Source organism: Marmota monax, unplaced genomic scaffold (genome assembly GCF_021218885.2).
Source record: "Marmota monax isolate L192 unplaced genomic scaffold, Marmota_monax_Labrador192_F-V1.1 WCK01_AAM20220418_F8-fsc00014, whole genome shotgun sequence".
Lineage (NCBI taxonomy): Eukaryota > Metazoa > Chordata > Mammalia > Rodentia > Sciuridae > Marmota > Marmota monax.
This window is the reverse complement of record NW_026695222.1, coordinates 368417-383592: the sequence shown is the minus strand read 5'-3', so window position 1 is coordinate 383592 and position 15176 is coordinate 368417. Positions and strand designations below refer to the sequence as shown.

Genomic DNA, 15176 nt, shown 5'->3' with positions numbered 1-15176 from the left:
CACTAAGTTGCTCAGGGTCTGGCTAAGTTGTTGAGACTAGCCTCAAACTTGCAATCCTCTTGTCTCAGCCTCTTGAGTTATTGGGATTACAGGTGCGCACCACCATTATATAAATATTATATGCAACTCAATGATTTTTATTAGTATGTTTTCCATTAAGAAATAATAGACAAGTGAAGATGTATCTCAGTGGTAGAGCATTTGCCTAATATGCACAAGGACCTGGGTTCAATCCCCAGTATCACCAAAAAGAAGAAGAAGAAGGAGGAGGAGGAGGAGGAGGAGGAGGAGGAGGAATAATAATGGAATCAAGATAAAATAAATGATGTTGGAAGTTAACTATCATTAAGGAGGTTAGCAAAAGTTTGGAGATCAATGCAACATGGTTGGACTTATGGTATGTTCTTCACCATAAACACTGAAAATAGTAGTTTACTCCTGGGACTAGAAGTAAACAAAGGAACAATTTAGGAAATTAAAGGTCCAAACTTAACTTGGGTCAGAAGGTATTTTGATCTGCTTTAGTATTGGTTCAACTGCTCCAATAAGAAATTTTTTGAAAAGTCTTTTAGTTTCACCTGAAATTCTATATAATATTATAATTCTATATAATAAAATAATAAAGTAACACTAATACCCAATTCCTACTTTAAAAAAATTACATCAAAACTTATTACAGTTTTACGTTCTGGTAGAAATCCCTATTAATAACTGGGAATGTGGCTCAGTGGTAGAGTACTTGCCTAGTAAGCACAAGGCCCTAGGTTCGCTACCTCAGCACCGGAGCAGGGAAAAAAATAGAAGTCTCTGTTACAACAATTTGCAACCTCCAGAGCATTAAACTAATGTCAGTTAAGCCATCAACTCATTTTCTTGGCCCTCACAAGATTGCAAAAGTTGGCATCTCTGTCCAAGACTTATTTTCAGTCATACCTAAACTGAAATACAGTGTTAAGTTATACTCAAAAACTCCTACACTGAAGGGCCAGCTGTCACTCAGCCCTGGCAAACTGCAGCCCTAAAAGAATGCATGTTCCATGTGGCCAGATCTTTTTTTTTTTTTTTTTAATCAGAAATCCATATTTTTATGTCTCTTGAATACTAAAGGATGACAATAAATTCCAACTTTTAAAAACTAGTATATGGGCCAATTCACACACATCTGTGAATTGTCTCTTTGCAACCTCTGGCCTACATCTTTTTGTAAAGGTTAAGGAGGTCTCAAGCTTCTGCAATGCAAAATCTGAGCTTTTTGCTCAGGTAAATTCTAAATTCTCCATGCAATGCAGATTTTGGACAAAACAGTTCTTTCACACAAATGCCACTTGTAACAATAGATCATGGTTTCATTATCATGCTTACTTGAATATTTCAAACATTGAATATATATAACTACCTAAAAAAATAGAAAAGAGGGAAGTAAGTCATTTCATCTGTGTTGCAATCTAAATACCATGTTAATTAAGCTTTACTAAGAAGAACCAGGTTAATGGTCAGAAATGTCACATATCTTCTGACTACAATAAACAGAATCTATAATACTTTCTCTGCCTCTTCAAAATGAGTCAAATGGGCTTTCTACCCAAAATCTACTACCCAAAATCTACAGGAAAAGACTGACAAAATATAATGGTATTTTTTTCTCAAATGCCATTAATGTAAGACAACTTTCCTCTACAACTTGTGACTGTCTTCATCAAGATAACCAATAAAACATGATGTTCTTTGAAACTAATAGCAAATAAATAAACACAAGAATACATACATAAAGGAAGAGCATGGTAGCATGCAAAAAAATGGCAAAGAAATAATAAGGTAAAATAATTATTTAAAAATACATATCTATAAATTAGAGAACCAGCCACCAGAAAGGCAAAAGTTGGCTCTTATGTTCTCCCTGTGTACTTTAGAGACTTTAAAACCAAGGTAGTAGGCAGAAAAGATAAATAAGTAATATATTTTGAATAAACTATGGCATTCAGATGAACAATATTTGAAGAAAAATTCTCAGGTAAACACAGAAACACTAACAAGGTAACTGCTGTAGTCAGGATGTGGTTTAAGTGTTCCCCAAGGGTCTATTATGATTGAAGGCTTAGTTTGCAGGGTGATACTACAGGAAGGTAGGTAATGAAACCTTTGGAGGTAGGGCCTGGGAGGAGATCCTTAGGTCATTGGTGGTATTACCTCAGAAGAGAGTTCCCACAGGACTTCTCTGGGAAGGTCGCTTTAAAAATTGGGGTTCGGCTACTCCCAGCTCTCCCTCCTTCCTGGCTTGAGATATGATCACTTGATCCAAAAGGCATTCCTACTACTGCCACCTACTATTCACCAGGAACTGAGCCAATGAAGGTGCCATGCCATTGAACCTTGAAGACTGTGAACTTAATAAATTTTTGATAAAGTTATCTGCCTCAAGTATTTTGCTATAATGACATAAAACTAATACAGTAACCAACTCAGACATCTATTCAAGCACCCATCCATGAACACCACAATTAATGAACCTGCCCCTCTATCTTCTCTCCCAGCTTTTCCATTCATCATTTCTCTACACTTCTTTTAAGATACAGGAGAAGGACTTGAAAGATATAAATCTACCAGTTACAGTGCCATTTGTTCTGTTCTGAATAAACTTTCAATGAAATTATGGCAAATGTTTTTTATTAGTAAATTTTATTTAACTGTGTTAACCTTATTCCTCAGGAATAAATAATTAAAGAATATGGACAATAACTGAGATCACAACATGAAAGCCAAAGACGATTAGGAATTTCTCCTAAATTTTGGTTCTATAAAGCAGAATTTTCAGAACTGGAACTAATTCATTAGAGGTAATAGTATCTGTTGTTAACATAGTAAAAAGCTAGATAGATCATCCAATTGAATATCCAGTTTGCAAGTAATTGTTAACTGTATCTTAAAATATCTCCAGGAAGTTATATCCATGATATGAGCAAGTTATATCCAAAAATACAGAAAATATGTACTTCTCATACAGGAGAGGGTGATTTACCATTATTAATATTCTTAAGTCCATGTTTACATATGGAAACCAGTAGCTATTTGCACATTTATTTTTAGGTCACTGAAAATAAAAATCAAAAAAATCTACATTCATCCATGTGTTGAAAAAAAAAAAAAGTTTCTTCAGTAGTACTGCCTGTTCTTAGAGTTATTCTTGAAAACTCAGCCATATGTAAACATTTTCACCCAAATACTGAACAATTATAAACATTAAAACACACTTTACTGAAACACATACTATTAATTACATTTGGGTTTTATTCAATTCTTACATTTATAAAGAGTAGAAAGTTCAAGAATCAATGTACTTTAATAAGTTTCAGCAGAGTTAGTCAGAAAATATTTTTATTGGGCCCAAATGAAGTATCTTTCATTCATTAATACAGAACTACAGGGCATACTTAGAAATCAGAGGTTCAATTATCTAAAAAGGGTTTCTAAGGAAATAAAATACTTTCCATTTTCATTCTGTAACTGCTCCTTAACGACACAAAGTATTCTTTCTTTTTTGGCATTCCCTCTTTTCTCTCTTCCTCAGGACATATTTACAGATGCACTGGCTGCTTTACAGACATGCTAAAAGTTCTTGCTGTGGTTGATCAAAGTTGGAATGCCTGAGGAAATTACTCAACATAGACAGCCTGGAATTATATCTAGCCAAATAGTTACAGTGTTCTACTTTTAACATGTGTTAAAGTAATATTTTAGTTATCCTGAATGTAAGTGGAGAGAACATTTGTTTGTATCACAGTCTATGAACACTTGAGTCAAATATAGTATGTTGAACCAAGTTTTAGTATCTGTGACAGTTCATTTTTTAACTGCTCAAATTATACAAAAAACAATATACTTTATTTCTTAAAAGTATATTTTTAATATGATCTCACACAACAATATATGTACTAAGAAAGCCCTTCCATGTTTTTCTTAGATCTTCTGGAAATGTCAGAAGAAAAAAATAAATAAACAAATGTTGATATCTGCTCATTACAGCATTTGTTGATCTAGCATAGCATAAAATATTTTGTCAAAAAATGGAACCATTAATCTTATTTAAAATATTTTTTGCAAAAAGCACTGCACATTTATACTCACTTATTAATCTGCCTAATTTTACAAATGAATGTAACATAATTAAGCAGAAAAACGACATCACAGCAGTTTCTTTTTCACTTTTTTAATTGAAAGTCATAGAATTGCGGTACAGAGTTGCTTGTCAAACATAACACAAACCTCTAAAATAAAATATTGGCTTCAAGAGACTTGCACATCTGAAATAGTTTTAAAATTTGTTTTAGTTGGATTCCTTCTGATGTCCAGGAAGAAGTTAGCATACACAGTACCTGAAATTGTCCTTTCCACATGAGCTACAATAGAAAAGACAAATGTAGCTGTTTCTTCAATATTGCCAAATTTGGCAGCCACTTATACTTCCCTTAAACCTAAATAATTACACCTTTTAACCATGCTGACAATAATATGGAAATATCACTCAAAAAGAACCTAACAGATCATGGAATTACAATAATTTAAACCATCCTTCTATCATATGACAGGGTCAGAATTGGAGGGGGGGTGGCTATTACCAACCTTCAAATTCTCTACTAAATATGCTCCTTCTTATTAAAAAGACTTCAAATCCACTAAAAAATGTTGCTAACATCTGCATATATTCCAGGAGAGGAAAACAAATGTGTTTCCCACTCTGAATTTTCTGGGAAGCTTAATGTGTTACACTGTTGATGCCCTGTGCTAAGGTATACACAGCATGACATGAACTGTCAAGAAATGTATACACAATGCCAGATTCTGGACACTTAGTGGGAGTGATCAGTCAGTAAAAACCTCCCTGGCAAAAGTTGTTTAGTTGGTACAGTTTCTGCTTGAGATGATGAAAAGGTTCTGAACATACACAGCAGTGATGGTTGTGTAACATTATGAATGCATTTAATGCTACTGAAATGTACACTTAAAAATGGTTGAAACTATAAAATTTTTGTTGCATATATTTTACCAAACTAAAAACAATAAATAATGAATAAAAAAATTATCTGGCAATGTGAATAGGCAAAGACTTTTTGTGAACTGGGATGTCTAAAACTAAATTTTAAGATTCCCCCCTCCCCAACCCTCAGTACTGAGGATTGAACCCAGGGGTACTTTCCATTGAGCGATATCTCCAGTTTACTTTTATTTTGAGACATGATCTTGCTAAAATGCACAGGCTGGCCTTAAACTTTTAATCCTCTTGCCTCAGCCTCCTGAGTGGTTGGGATTAAAGGTGTGCACCACCCTGCCTGGCTAGCTGTTTCCTAAAGTGATCTACAATTCATCATTACTCTAACACTTAGGTAAAGTCTGCTATACACATAAAAGAGAGAGACAGATGTACACGCACAAACAATGAAAAAAATTTAAGTAATGTTTTGCTCTATTTTAAAGCAAGATTTAGAATATGATTTTGATGGTATTCTTAAAAATTATATAGCTTAAGATTCTTCTTCATTTTCTTCCAGATTCTGAATAAAGGCCTGGGTTTGAGAGAAGCACAAAAATTTAAAATCAAAAGGAGGCCTTTCACATTAAGTATCTTAGTATCAGCCTTTGGTTTTGCTACACTCAATCTTAGCCTAGCTCCTTTCACTATCAAGAACAAAAAACAAAAACAACAATAAAATCATTGTTAGACTATAAAATTGATGCCTCAAATGATATAGATCCAAATACACACAAAACACACACACACATAATGACTCCAAAATCACAACACTATAAATTCTAAAAACACTAAATCTAATTAAATCCCTTTTATGTAACATTCCTATGAACTGAAGATTATTAGATATTTTCTACTCTGAAGACCAAAGTTCTGAATATTACAACAAAGTCAAAAAACTACTAACTCTATCATACTATCATATATATTTATATATATATGTAAAATATATATATAATATATTTTACATATATATATATAAAATAACAACTCCCAAAGAAAAATAAAGGCTCACACATAAAGCTACATAGTCTGCAGGAATTGCTAAGTCTAATCTTAGACCAACTCTCCTACCAAATTTAGTCAAGATGAATATATTTGATGAGGTCAACACTGCTCATCAAGAAATGGCTGGAAAAGGCTAAAACAAGTCTTCATGTTCCCATCAGAACAAAATAAACATGACAAACTCTGCACTTAACATATTTTCACTTGGTCAGAAACTAATACAGGCTTTTTGTGCAGTGTAAAATTAATCTAAAAATGTAATGATTGAGTTTCCTTTTTATTCTTAAAAAAAAAAAAAAATTGGGGGTGGGGATCACTGCTTTTCCACTAAAGCAGGTACTCAGTGCTAGAAAGCACATTTTATCTCTAGGGTCTTAGAAAAAGAACAGATGTACCTAATGTGTAAACACAATCAGTAAGTTACAAGTTGCCCCTCAGTACTAAAGGCAAGAATCAGCATCAGTACTCAAAAAAAAAAAAAAAAAAAAAAAAAGTGTTTTAAAAGAGCGTAACTTACTTTTACTGTCCCAGGCTAACTGGGCTCTGTCTGGTGCTTCTTTGTCTGCACATGGCCACCCACAGCCTGTCTTCTAATTAAATCAATGCTCTAGCAGCAGAACAAGCAAACAAGTTGCCTCCCATCTGCGTACAGCTCTTCAGGACACATTTCCCTTGGTCAGAAGGTGGAAATTCTTGGGAGAGGTGATTTTCTCTGCCTCTTCACAAGAAGAACATGGATACTTGGCTGGATGCAACTCCATGAAGTGTAACTGTGTGTGTACACCTCAAAAAATAAAACAAAAAAATGCAGAGAAACATAAAGACTCCATAAACAGCTGGAATACACAGAAATACTGAACCACCACTGGAAATACTGCTAAACAGACAGGCAAAATAGAGTCTTTGAAATAATCGACAATACCAAGTTTAAAAAAAAAAAAATAAAAAGGAGAAAGAGTATCTAAGTCAAAACTCAAATTTCATGCAATGAAAACATTTTAACTACTACAAAGAAAAAAAAGTAATCTCCTACTTCACATACATAAAAGCAGGACTGCCCCCAACCCATTACAAAGATTAAAAGATATTATCAATGGAAGAGAAAACTGAAACTTCCAAAGGTGGCAGGCCTAAAATTAGACTCACCAGCCACATTTTAGTTAATGAGCACTTACATGTATGTGAACTAAATGCATCAAGCTGTCTTTCCAAAGGATTCAGCTCTGTGGGGGAGGGGAGGGGAAGAAGGAGCAAAGGCCGGCTGAAATACTCAGCTACCCTCTGCTTATGAAAAGATGATTTCTGCAGAAAAAACTGTACAGGAGAATAAAAGTAGTCATTTATTTAAATAATTTCTGACTTCCCGAATAAATACAAAAAAGCTTAAAGTCGATACGCCCGTTTTTTTGCAATAAAAACCAGACAACTAGAGTGAGGCAGGGTACAGGATGTGTGTGGTAAGGCATCTGATCCCAGTGAAACCACAGGCAAACTTGCTATAAGTTTGGAGAGGGAAACAAGGAATATATTAGCTCTGCTCAATGTCTCCTTCCAACTTAGATATGCCCATATGCCAATGGCACACCACACCATCTTCATGATCTCTAACCATTTCAAAGACTGGCAAACTTTAGGTATTCTTTTTTTTCATCTTCTGGCACACAAACAATTGCACCCAGAAGTAAAAAGCCCAGGGAAAGAAGTATGCCAGTTTCTAAAACTGAACAGAGGCCTAGGGTGGGGTACACCTATGAAGGCTACTCAACAGTGATCAACATTCTAAGCTTGCATTAAAAAAATAAAAATATATAACAATATTATATATAATAATGTAAGTATATAATAATGCAAATATCTACTTTCTTACATCCCAAAATATCAGCCATCTAAATAAGTGACTTCTCAAAAGACTTTCCAACAGTTTATAAGTAATCACTATATTGGATTAGATAAAAATTTAAAAAATGATAGACTATTAATTTAGCAAAATGATATAAAAACTTATGCCCAATATAATCTGCTCTATAAACACTAAAAATTTGGATAATAATCAGTTTCAACCATTAATTACCATCTCCCCTGACCATAGGGAGCCTTCAAGGTTGAATGCAATTGATCAAAAAACTGTAGAGTTCAGTTAGAATACATAAGTTCAATAATTTTTTTTTCCTTCACAGCACTAGGGATCAAACGCAGGACCTTGTGCATGCCAAGTTTGTACTGTATCCTTCAGCTACATCCTCAGCCTAACAGATCATTTTTAAAGAGGAGACTATGTAATTTGTCATATGAAAGTTAAAAGCTATCACTGTTCTTAACATACAGAATTCTACCTACTATAAAAACCCAGTTTCAAAATGAATTGTCCAAAATTTCCCAAAAGTTACATGATCTTCAAAATCTCTGCCTGATTCCTCAGTTTTCTCACATAAGACTCAACTCCCAAAGGTTTGCAATTCATATTTCACCTATTATTCTTTATTATATCTTTTTGAACCAGATCTCAGTACTTTTTTAGAAAAATATCAATGTGCAAAGGAAATTTCAGTGTTATGAATAGTTCTTTTTCAATCAGAATTAATAAAACATTCTACTTTAGGAACAATCCTAAGAAAAGGTAACAACATGACTCACCCAGATCTATGTCCAATTTTCTCACAGAAGAAATTCACATCAGAAACTACACTATGTGAAGTATGCAAAATTACCGTCTAGAATTATAAATCCACTGACACTGACTTAACTAAAACTCTTTCAAAAGCAGCCAAGAAAGCAACTATCTTCCAAATGTATAGTCCCAGATATGAAGACCAAATTGTTTCACAAAATTAATCTTTACTGTTGTGAGTTAAATCAGAGTTGTACTACCCAATAAATAAAATTCACCTTCTCATCAGTTATATGGATGATCTATAAAAGATTTATAAAACAGGAGCCAGGATTGTAGCTTAGTGGTAGAGCACTTTCCTAGCATGAGTAAAGCACTGGGTTCGGTCCCTGGCACTACATTAAAAAAAAAAAAAAAGCATAAAAAAAAAGATTTATAGAACAATGGGGCCAAATCTATTTAACAATAAATCACTAAAATATGAGTAAACTGACCTTTCCATTCCCTTCCCCACATTTTGAAGAAAAACAAAACACACTTTGGAGTTATATTTCCATTCTCACACCATTAAACACCTCTCACAGGAATGCCCACCTTCCCTCCAAAAACTCTAAAGGGAGAAGCTAGTCAGATTAATAAGTAGGGACTTATATACCCTTGCCCCTGCTTCATTTAAATGAAGAAAACACCCCCTCTGGTGTCAAGAAGTGGTAGTCTAATGATAACACCTTTGTGGCAGACAAGAAAAATATTTCTAAGAAAAGCTCAAAAATGATGTGTCTTGGTGACCTGCATTAGTGATATATGAAAAGTTGCTTTTATTTCACCTTGCCTCTTCCTCCTCCAATACATTAAATTGAGATCAGTGTATTTTTCAACATTTGGGAATGTACGAATTATATTTTTTTAAAAACACAAGGCCAGAAATCTTTTCTAATCAATAAGGACCATTAAATCACATTCAGTCATTTCAATCCACAGTTAGTAAAGTGTTCAAGGATTTCACACTAATATTATTATCTGCCAAAGAAATAATATAATAGGCAAGTTTAAATAGTGTCTTTTCTTTAATCAAAATAATATATCATGAAGTCAAAAGAGAAAGGTCTGATGACTATCCATACCTACTGAATAATTAGATTTAACTCAACTGAATAGATTCACCAAAATTAAAGATAAGTGATTAGTCTCAAATTAAACATAAACAGAACATATAAGGCTCTCTGGGATTTTTCTTAGCACTTTTCTATAGGCTGAAAGGACTCAATATTCTTCTAAGTACAGAAAATATTAGATTCCAATTTTCTTACATCTTTTGATTGACCCAAACTATTACAATATTTCTTCAACTGAACTTTTCATTTGAAAATCTATCCTGGCTTAATTCAGTGGAGAATAATTATACAAGGTGGTAGAAACTTCAGGGGGCAATATAATAAGCATGACTTCCAACATAATTCTTAAGATTCAGGAAAATTCTTCTAGTTAGAGTAGCTTTAAACTACTAACATATATTAAATCAAAGATATGATAGAAAAAATGAACTATAAAAATAATTGAGCCAGGCATGGTGGTGCACATCTGTAATCCCAGTGGCTCAGGAAGCTGAGACAGGAGAATCTCAAGTTCAAAGCAGCCTCAGCAACAGTGAGGCACTAAGCAACTCAGTGAGACCCTGTCTCTAAATAAAATACAAAAATAGGGTTGAGGATGTGACTCAGTAGTCGAGTACCCCTGAGTTCAATCCCCAGTACCAAGAATAATAATAACAATAATTGAAATTCTTCCCCAAATTTAATACTCAAAAGGTTGGGGAGTACACTAAACCTCAATCAGGGCAATACCCTATTCTACCATTATATCAATATGTATTATTACAATTAAACATAGTACAACACATTTTTTCTTAATTCATACCCACACTCTCAAAAACAGGTCATTATTTAAAACTATAAATCCTACTTACTCATGAATAACTTACTATTTCAAAATGTATTTTTAAGTATAAATATGTAATCCCTTTAAAAGTAGAGGGAAATGGAATAAAATATTCAACATGATATAAGTATGACTTGAGAAAATCAAAATTATTCTAATTTGGGGGGGATAAAGGGGGTACCAGGAATTAAACTCAGGAGAACTTAACCACTGAGCCACATCCCCAGCCCTATTTTGTATTTGTTTTAGAGACAGGGTCTCACTGAGTTGCTTAAGTTGCTGAGGCTGGTTTTGAACTCGCAATCCTCCTGTTTCAGCCTCCCAATCTAAGTATTTTTTTAAAAACTTAATTTTACTCAAATTTGTAACCATAGTTACCGTTACACTATATTCTCCAGATACTCATTAACTTTCCCCAGACACACACTGACTCTACACACTGGTAATCTCAGGACATCACCTTCTTCACAAAGGTAAGTTTCAACTAACAAATGAATTAAATTGAATTAAGTTAAATAAAGCCCTCCTTGTGTGTGTGTTTTGAATAAAGGTAAAATTTTACAATAAATATATCAAACTTCTTTCTTATGTCATTTTTTTCCTTTCTTCTACAGCATATAATTAACCTTTGATATTGTAATACTTATAATTAATAGTTACCATAAATATTATCTTCATATCTATTATTTCCAAAGCATCTGATAATGGTAATAATTACTACCAGCCACAGAGTATTTATGGGCCACAGAGTGTTCAAAGTGATTAGCATATTAACTTAATCTTCTGTGAAGTAGGGATTATTATTCTCATATTTAAAATGTGGAAACTGAGCTAAGGATAGGCTGTGATATCCTCAGGCACATTTGGCTAATGACTGGTAGAGCTGGAAGATGAATCAGTCACAATGGGAAGGCACCACATATCCTCTGAGGGACCAAACTACAATAGAACTGATGCCCACCTACCTTGACTACATAGTCATTTGCCTTGACTGCATTAGTATCAAGTTGAAAATGTTAAAAGAGATTAAAATTTACAAAGCAATGATCAAAAGTATGATTCCACAGTTAAGGGGAAGAATATACAGATAACACAGCTTAATTTATTTAACTTAATAACTTTTAGTAATTTTAGCAATTTTCACAAGGAAGGCATTTATTTGAACAATTCCCTGGGCTACAGTCCATTCAGTTTAGGAATGTCTTCTTTAACTACTGTCTCCGCCCTCATATTCATTATTGTTTTTACCTTCATGTCTTAATTTTATTTCTCAAGTGGTCTTCTTATCCAGAAAAAAAAAAAAATATCAAAAATAATCCTGACTGACACAAACCTATCTTCTACAAGTCTTGAGTTTTCTGAAGGTGTCAGTAGTCCCTGTACATACTCATCAAAGTTCCAGATTAGGAGAAATGAGACACCCTCACTCTGGAATACAAAAAATTACAGCAAACTTGAGAGCCTCACCACTCAGTTCCTTGATGTCTGCGGTAAACTGGCGAAAAACCTAAAAATCACACTATAACAAAAGCACTTCACAGTACATATCGATATATCAGGGTATATATCTTTATGCGCATGGTGAAACTTGCTCTTCCACTTCAGACACTTTCAGGGTGGTTAGAGTTTTTCATTTTTTAAACATATATCACTTTGAGGGAGTCAACTTTAAGAATTTTCCCACTGAGAATACTGAAAAAATTTACACATCCAGTCACCATCAACTTTTGTTCTCATGAATCTATAAAAATGAGAAATAAAGGAATTAACCAACTTTTTATTACTCAGAAAAGTCCCCAATAAAAAAACCTAACAATATCACAATCTTTTCATAACTTCATTAATACTGTTTGGAAGCACCAGTTATGTAACTTGGTTGACTAACTGAGCAATTTCATGCCATTTGAGAACAAAAACATAAACTCACAAATATTTTAAATAAAATATAAGCAGAGAAAAGCAATACCTCAAGTTCCACCAGAGCTGCAGTCACTGCATCTGTGGCCAGAGCACCAGCCTGTAGTTTTTCAATGGCCTGAAACCAAGGGGACAAATAATTCATTGTAAAACCACAACTTCTCAAAGATCTCTTTAACTTTATAAAGGTTTAAAAGAAGTATAAGAGTTGTTCAGAGTTAAAAATTGAACACTGGGCTGGAGATATAGTTCAGTTGGTAGAGTGCTTGCCTCGCATGCACAAGGCCCTGTGTTCAATCCCTAGCACCAAAAAAAAAAAAGCACTTGAACACTAAATAAATTCCATACTTCGATATATAAAATATTCAGATTTAAAACAGGTAGTGGTTATGTTCAGATTAATTTCTGATATAGCTCACTTATCCAAATTAAAACAATGAATAAAGTACAGCCACAAAATGTTAAGATGCAAGAAATTTAGTAAGTGAAATTACTTCACTCATGATAAGACAATTTAAAACAGCCACAGAAATTATGTGAATGTAGTTTGGTTAAAATATCCTGACAATTCATATTTTATATAAGTAACTGAATCTCAGACTAAGCTAATAATTTTCAATTTTACCTCCCACTGTTACTATTCTTCCCACCCACATCCATTAAAAAAAAGAAGTGTCTCAATCCCAGCAGCAGCATGTCAAAATCCTCAGAGGGAAGTATACACTTGACAAATATTTTTAATACTATATTTTATACCAAAATAATTTTTTTGCAGTACTGGAGCAACCAGGGGTGCTCTACCAGTAAATTACAACCCCAGACCTTTCATTTTATTTTTGAGACAGAAACTTGCAATTTTCCTGCCTCAGCCTCCTAAGAAGCTGGGCTACAGGAATGTGCCAATGAGAGCAGCATCACTTTTATAAACTACAGAGAGTAAAAATTTGTAAAAATCACCCGCTTTCTTGGCCATAAATTAAGAGAAGAAGGAGAATGAAGGGAAGCTAGTTTCTAAATGAAATACTAACATTCCAACTTAGTTTACAAACAGCTCAAGAAATATATTCCACATTATCAAATTTTTAAGAAGCTAGTTAATTATATAGATCAAGGAGGTTGATTATACAGCCCAAATGAATTAGATTTTTTTAGAACTATAGTTGTATAAAAATAAAACATTCTTTTCAGACAATTAAAAGATTTCACACTTTGAAAAATAAGAAAAAATATAAAACTTAGAGACCCATTAGCCATATTATTGTAAAGAAATAAAATTATTATAATAAAATAGTCTTATTTCCTTATGGGATTCCATTCCTAAGAAAAATATCTCTAAACCAGGAGTGATGGCACATGCCTGTAATTCTAGTGACTCAGGAAGCTGAGGCAGGAGGATCACATGTTTGAGGTTAGCCTCAGCAACGTAGCAAGACCCTAAGGAATTATGGAGACCCTGTCTCAAAATAAAATAAATAAAACAAACAAGCTAAATTTCCTCTTAAAAAAAAAAAAAAAGAAAAAAGATATCTAATAAAGCATTATCTTTCTTTTAAATGATATGTAAATATAAGTAAAAGAGATAAAAATAAAATTATTGCCCTAATTATACAGAGACCTATGTTGACTTGATATGCATATCCAATTAACATTTTATTTGCATAAAAAAAACTAACAGAAAGTTTGCCTACAATAGTATGCAGGCAGGATCAATATAAAAATAAACAATATTTCTTTTGAGGCCATTCCTGCTTCCATATTAAGCAAAGCAATTCAGCAAAACCTTAAAAATCAAAGCGGAAAAAAGCACAACCAAGTACAAGGGTAAAGCTATACTCAGGAATAAACCAATGAATTTGCTACCATATAACTACATGATGAAAAGCAGAAGGATAAAGTAACAAGATAATCTAAGAAAGTACCCATTTTAATTTTTTTATGATTTTTTTTCTCCCCTTCATGGAAAGACATTGGCTTCTTTTAAGCAGTATTTTCTATCCCTTCTATCAGGGTATTTTGCCTTGCAAAGATTAAAAGAAATATGATTATGTGCTCACAGTTCCAAAAGTATAGATTAATCTGGAAAAGGAGGTAAAAGAGCTAAGCATCATTCAGAGAATTTAAAAAAAAAAAAAAGCAAAAGAAGACCCTACAAATATGAGCAAAATAATTTCATGGTCCAAACCAAAAAATGTCCTGTAAATGAAACCTGAAATCTTTGATAAAGGTAAAACGACTTTAATGTTCAAAATGGAAATTTTTAAATTATACATATTCTGTTCATACCTTCTGACAAGCTCGTTTGCATACATGTTTATATTCCTTGGCTTTGGATTCAGAATGATAACCTGCACCTATAATAGCAAAAGAAAAATTTTGTTAGTTTTCATTCAACTATCAGAGACCTTGACTATATAAGTAGTCCATACAGACTGATTCAGTCCCAGTGAAAATAAAATTATTGCCCTAATTATACAGAATTTTAAAATTTTAATAGCTTCTTTCTCCAACATCAATTTTTAATACTGTGTCTTTTATCTTTATTCAAAATGTCTTCCTGACAGAAGCCCTAGAGACATCTCATGTTCCCAAATAACCTTCATCAAGGTTACTTCCCCTCTTCCTTTCAAGAACCTCTCTCCAAAGTTGGGAGTTCTTTTGGTCTGGAGTTGTTAGCTTGGGAGG

General features: G+C 33.3%; 1 protein-coding gene across 6 annotated transcripts in view; it reads right to left on the bottom strand.

Moving 5' to 3' along the window:
* The window catches only part of Tasp1 (taspase 1), a 292780-nt gene that overhangs the window by 260973 nt on the left and 16631 nt on the right, over positions 1 to 15176 (bottom strand). For 5 of the 6 annotated variants that reach the window (XR_009225849.1, XM_046433599.2, XM_058575633.1 and 2 more), the window contains exons 3-4: positions 14778 to 14845; positions 12544 to 12612 (exon numbers count right to left, since the gene is read on the bottom strand). Coding sequence is in view for 4 of the 6 variants with exons in the window: in XM_046433599.2 (XP_046289555.1) it covers positions 12544 to 12612; positions 14778 to 14845 (137 nt within the window). In the remaining 2 variants the exon portion in view is untranslated. Of the gene's footprint in view, positions 1 to 6548; positions 6692 to 12543; positions 12613 to 14777; positions 14846 to 15176 lie in introns of those variants that run through there. The other variant, XM_046433603.2, reaches the window with a different exon arrangement.